This window comes from Musca domestica, unplaced genomic scaffold (genome assembly GCF_030504385.1).
Source record: "Musca domestica strain aabys unplaced genomic scaffold, Musca_domestica.polishedcontigs.V.1.1 12, whole genome shotgun sequence".
Classification (NCBI taxonomy): Eukaryota; Metazoa; Arthropoda; class Insecta; order Diptera; family Muscidae; genus Musca; species Musca domestica.
The window spans coordinates 9,370,797-9,377,138 of record NW_026712155.1 but is presented as its reverse complement, the minus strand read 5'-3'; the positions used below and the strand labels follow the sequence as shown (position 1 = coordinate 9,377,138).

Sequence of the window (6,342 nt, the reverse complement as noted above, 5' to 3'; positions counted from 1 at the left end):
AGATTTTTAACAAATTCTTTATCACAAAATTTCTGGCAATCAATTCTATTTTCATTCAATTTCTGTGTTCTTTTCATCTTTTCATTAACGATTTTATTATGCATATTTGTCCAAATGGCTTTATCACATTTATTATGTAGTAAATTATTAGGTTTTTCTCCTGTAGCTGAGTGTTTAGAATTATTGTAAATTTCTACTGCTTTGTATGCCATAGCTTTATCATCTAAATCACTGTCCTTAGAATCTAATTTAAATAAACGAATGTGTTCATTTAACGTTAAGTGGAACCTTTCAATATCTGAATTTCCAGTATGTGTATTTGGGGATGTAAAATGATATTCTATACTTTCTTTATTAAAATAGTCCCTTATAAATGCTGAGTTAAATTCATTATCAGCTATAATTTTGCGTGGTTTTCCCATTGTAGCAAATCGCTCTCTTAATTTTTCAACTATTGTTATTGAGTTTTTATCATTTAAATGATGTATAGTTACATGTTTTGTTAATTTATCTATACAGGTCAAAAATGTTAATGTTTTATTTAAAAACCATATATCAATATGAATTATTTCATTAGAAGTAGTGGGTGTTTCTGTGATACAAAACTTGGGTTTTATGGGTTGTCTATCATACTTACACATATTGCAAATTACGCAATTATTTATGAACTTATGAATTTCTGTTCTAAGATTGGGGTAATAAATTATATTTTTCAAATCACTGTATGTTTCTTGAATGCCTCTATGATTTTTTTCTTTGTGGTATTTATCAATAATATCGTATAAAATATCTTTTTCAAATATATCTTCCAGAAATTTAGAACATTTTAAAACTGTCATATTCTTTATGTTAGAAAAATAGTTTACTATAATATTTTGTAATTGTTTAAATATTTCAAAATCTTCACAAAACAGTCCGAGTTTACCCTTGATTGGCAGTATGTCGCGTAACATCAGTAGTACAGTTTTTTCATTAAATTCTTTTATAGTTATAGTAAATCTAATCTTATTATCAAAAATTCTATTATTTGTATATTTATTTTTACAACCTAGTTCAACAACAATTTGATTTCTAAAAATATTTAACGGTAATTCACTAAAATGTATATGATCATTTAGGTCTTCAATACCACTATGTATGGTGGCTAAATCCGATTTTATATCATCATTTTCATCTGCATTTTCAAATTTATTTACTTCTAAACGACTGAGAAAGTCAGCAACGTGATTCGTTTTACCCTTAATATACTCTATGTCAAAATCGAACTCATTTAATTTTATTTTCCATCTCTGCAATTTCATATTAGGTTCTTTGAGTGAGTTAAGCCAAATAAGAGGTCTGTGATCAGTCTGAATTTTAAATTTTCTTCCGAACAAATAGGGTCTAAAATATGTTGTTGCCCATATTATAGCTAACAATTCCTTTTCAATCGTGCTATAATTGCATTCATGTTTATTCAAAGTTCGAGAACTATATGCAATGGGGTGACCATTTTGGGACAAAACTGCTCCCAATGCAGCATTACTTGCGTCTGTTGTCAATACGAACGTTTTATCCCAATCTGGATACGCTAAAACTGGACTTTGGGAAACAAGTGTCTTCAGTTTATTGAATGAATCTATATAGTATGGGTTGTGTACATCAATTTTAGCGCCTTTCTTCAAACATTTTATCATAGGTAATGCAATTTTTCCATAATCTTTTATAAATTTTCTGTAAAAACCTGTTAACCCTAGAAAAGAACGTACATTTTTTATATTTTTGGGAATGGGTACTTTTTGTATAGCTTCTATTTTTGCTGGGTTGGGTTTTATTCCGTCTGGGGTAATAATATGGCCTAAATACTCGGATTCCCTCTTGAAAAAATTGCATTTATCAATTTGTACCTTCAGATTATATTCTGATAATCGTTTAAAAATATTTCTTAGGGAGTCAATATGCTCTTGCAATGATGTAGAAAACACAAGGATGTCGTCAAGGTATACTACACAAATATTATTAATATAGTCGTGTAAAACCTCATTCATCATTCTTTGAAAGGATGCTGGTGCATTTTTCAAGCCAAATGGCATACGGGTAAATTCATAATGACCAGTATGAGTGGAGAATGCTGTTTTATGCACATCATCAGGGTGAATGGGTATTTGGTGAAAGCCTTTAGCTAAATCTAATGTAGAAAAATATAAACATTTTCCTAATTTTGAAAACAAATCGTCCATATTTGGCATAGGAAATTTGTCACTTACAGTAACTTCATTAATTTTTCTATAATCAACTACGACTCTCCATTTCTGTTCTCCTGAATTATCCATTTTTTTGGGAACTACCCATATAGGAGCATTGTAGGGACTCGTTGATTTTTTAATAATGCCAGAATTTAGCATCTCTTTAACTTGCTTCTCAACTTCAGTTTTATGGATTTCTGGGAAACGATATGTTCTTGAATATACAGGTATATCATTTGTAGTGTTTATTCTATGTTTATATTTACATACAGCTGTTAAATTGTCTCCTTCAATGTAAAATGTTTTATTAAATTCTTTAATAATTTTCAATAATTTAGATATTTCTTCTTCATTTAAATGGTCAATTTGTAATCTATCTATTAAATTGCCTATGTCCGGTTTATGAAAATTAATATCTATTACATCAAAATATATATCATTTATATCTAATTGTTTATTATTTCCTATGTCGAATAACAATGGCAATTCAGTATGATGTGTTGTTAACTTATTTTCTTCCAAGTCAATCTTAATTTGTAATGGCCTTAATACATTACAACCTAATATACCATCATAGTCGCCACTTATGTCACATTCTAACAACTCTATCGTTGCTTCTGGTATATTAAATTCTTTAAAAAATGGTATTCTGATTTTAGTTGTAGATATTGATTTTGAGTTAATAGTCTTTAGTATTATAGGTTTTTCTAATTCTGTGCGAAATGATTGATGATACAATCCTTTCTTTATTAGTGACGTCGCTGCGCCTGTATCTACTAAAAGTTTTATTGGGATCGAACTAGTCCTTATAATTAAATAGGGTAGCGATCGTTGGCTGGTGATTGAAAATTTGAATGTCCAACAACTCCTACTTCCATAGGAATCGGACTATCATTATTAGCATTATTATTGTTTCTATATATTTGATTTGAATGTTGTTGTGGGGGGTAGTTTATATTTTGATTATGGTAGGGTTGAAATTGTTTATTGCCGTTGTGAAAATTATTAGAAACATTACTTTGATTGTTAAAATTTCGAATTTGATTTGAATACTGTTGTGGGGGGTAGTTTATATTTTGATTATGGTATGGTTGAACTTGTTTATTGCCGTTATGAAAATTATTGGAAATATTACTTTGATTGTTAAAATTTCGAATTTGATGATTTATATATTGACCAGAATTATCGTGTTTTTGTACTGCAGTATTTTGTGATGAAGAATTATTGTTGTTATAATATCTATTGTGATTACTATTTTGTTGATAATTTAAATTATTGTTATATTTATAATTATTGTTTTGTCTATTATTATTAGAATAATTTTGGTCATATTTATATGAAAAAGGTTGCATATGAGAATTGTATTTTGTACTATTGTTTACCTTTTTATAAAAATATTCAGTTTCGATTAATATTTCTTTCGCTTTTAAAAGACTATCTGGATTCCTAGCATTTAATATTAGTTTTGCCTCAGCAGGTAGTTTATTAATAAAAATTCTTAAAACCATCTTTTCGTTATTGGTGCATGTGTACCATTGATCACTGCTATCTGATGCAGCTCTTAAATTTAATCTGGTTAACAATGTTATTAATTGCTCATATAAATTATTAATACTCTCTCCCATCTCCAACATTTTAATTTTGTTAATAATGCTCTCAATACTCTCATTGATACAAAAATTAGCTTTTAAAACTCTCTTAATTTCGTCCCAAGTTGTTGGACTACTATTATTTATAAGAGCAATATTAGCACTATTAACAATCTTATGTCTAATTTTTAAATCGAACAATGCTATATGTGTACCTTCGACGTATTGCCTTATCTCTTCAATGGATCTTATAAAGAGTGGAAGTTCTTCAGCTTTGCCATCGAAATCAGGAACGCTCTTAAGAAATTCAAAAACATTGTACGCTGCCATGATGAATGTTGTGATCTTCCTTTAATTTATTTTCTTTCTATTTTCTTCAAATTGGGGAGGGGGAATGGCGGTTTGGTTTAATATTCTGGTTGTTGATTATTTTTGTATTGTTGTTGGCTAATTGTTGTTGTTGTTATGATTGCAATTTTTGTGATTCTGCATTGATGTTTAAATTCGTGGGGTGGGTAAACTTTTTTGGTGTGATGATGGGGGGTCTTTGGTCACGTACGCATGAAATTTTGCAACGTCTAATTTTTAAGTTTTGTTATGTCTTCAAAATTGTTGGTGTTTTTTTTGTTTTGTTAATTCGTTGATGATGTGGTGTTATTTGTTGTAACCAAAGTGTATCAAAACTGGAGTTCATAGAAGGTACAGTTTCGTATGAAATTTTTAGTTGTAATTTGTTCATGAATATTTTGATATTTCGATTTAGTCTTTTCACAAATATGTTAATATCTAAAATAATAGCTTTTCGCATACATTACGATTTTATGTAACATAAAATTTGATTTGATTTTTTTTTTATTTCAAATGGAATATTGTTCACAATGTTTACTTTATCAAAATTATTTTTATACGATTTTCACTGTTTTTATGTTGATGGAAAAGATTTTATATTTTCACATTTATTTGGTTCGTAAACCGACTGCGCCAGTTATGTTTTAGATTTTTTGTAAAACATTTAATTATTTATTATTAAATAAAACACTTTTTTAAAAGATAATTTTTAATTCAATTTTTTTATTTTTTTTAAATTACACACAATTTTCAAGGTTACGGATGAATGTAAATGATACTAACTCAACTAATCTTGATTGATGATTGAAACTCTTAAAACAAAATACATCTCATTATATTAAAATTAAATAATGTGATTATTAATCATCATTGAGAGGAAAGCAAATAACAACAAAAATAAAGTGGGAGTGAGTGGGAGAATATTGGAGAGTGAGAGAATGATTATTAAATAAGAAAGAGTGAGAGCGAGAGAACGTTTTATTAAAAGAGATGAATTAAAGGTCTAAGAGAAATGTTTAGATAATTAGAGTTAAGATGTTAAGGAAGAGGTATTGTTGTATGTAGGCGAATGTGACTCTATGACAGAAAATTGTCTGTGCAGGTCTACGTCTTGGTATAGCCCCCGTATAACGGTACCTCCCGATATTCGGTATTTTGCTGATTTTAGCGACATTTTTCACCGCCATTTTTTTTTTTCAAGTTTCACATTTGAATATTCTAATGGCTTATTACAAAAGTTGCAGCTCCATGTCGTGGTCGCCGGGCCGAACTTACATTTTTTTTTCTTTTTTTCCAATACAACATTTTGTAAATACTACACATACCTTGTCGAAGAAAGTTTCAACCTTTTCGCTAGGTTAAATATATTTCTATGATCTCCAATGTTCACTTAAAGAAGCTATGGTAAAAGTCAAACAACATAATACTATTTCTGCATATATTTTCCCTTTTATTATTAATTTGTTTTGTTATTATTATTATTATTATTATTATTATTATTATTATTGTTATTATTATTATTTTTTATTTATTTTTTTTTATTTTTTGAAATACTCACCCTCCATGGCCTTCAATATCGATGGCACCGGTATGTCATGATAATTCTTAATTGGTTTCTTCTGGGGAAACGGTGAAATGACATAAACTTCATGGCCCTTTTCGGCCAAGGCTTTCATTAGCGATGAGCCGACAATGAAATGCGATTTGGCGGCAGTGTGAATGACCCCCAGATATTTGTAAGCTTCGACTTCATTATTCGAAATTGTCAGAAAACTAAATAAAAATAAAAACACGAACGAAGACAACACTTTGAGACGCATGGCACAGCCGGCAAATTGAAAATACTCTTCTGGTATTTCAAACTCAAAAATAAATTATACACGTGTTTTTGGAAATATTAATGGAGGTAAACTCCCCCCAATTCTTTTCGCTTTGTAGGTTGAAATTAAACTGCCCATAGTTCTGTTTTGGTTCATACTTATAGCAGCGGTGCTCAAGAAAAAATACCTCTTTTCAGTCAAATTTCTCTTTGCTTATTTAAATCAAGAACAAAACAGTGTTAAGTCATTATTTATACAAATATTATTTATCCATTTGCTTTTTAAATTAATTTGGCAAACATTCGTGTCTAAAAACAATTTAATAGAACCGTAAAATATAAAGAAAAACAGAATTTTAAT

The 6,342-nt window shown here is 28.8% G+C and overlaps 1 protein-coding gene across 1 annotated transcript in view; it reads right to left on the bottom strand.

Annotated features, from left to right (window-relative positions):
- Positions 1–6,125, bottom strand: part of LOC101893959 (UDP-glycosyltransferase UGT5) — a 15,184-nt gene extending 9,059 nt beyond the window's left edge. The window contains exon 1 of the mRNA XM_005175157.4: positions 5,721–6,125. Within this exon, the coding sequence (XP_005175214.2) occupies positions 5,721–5,982 (262 nt within the window). The 5' untranslated portion in view covers positions 5,983–6,125. The remainder of the gene's footprint in view (positions 1–5,720) is intronic.
- Positions 6,126–6,342: the final 217 nt, after the last annotated feature.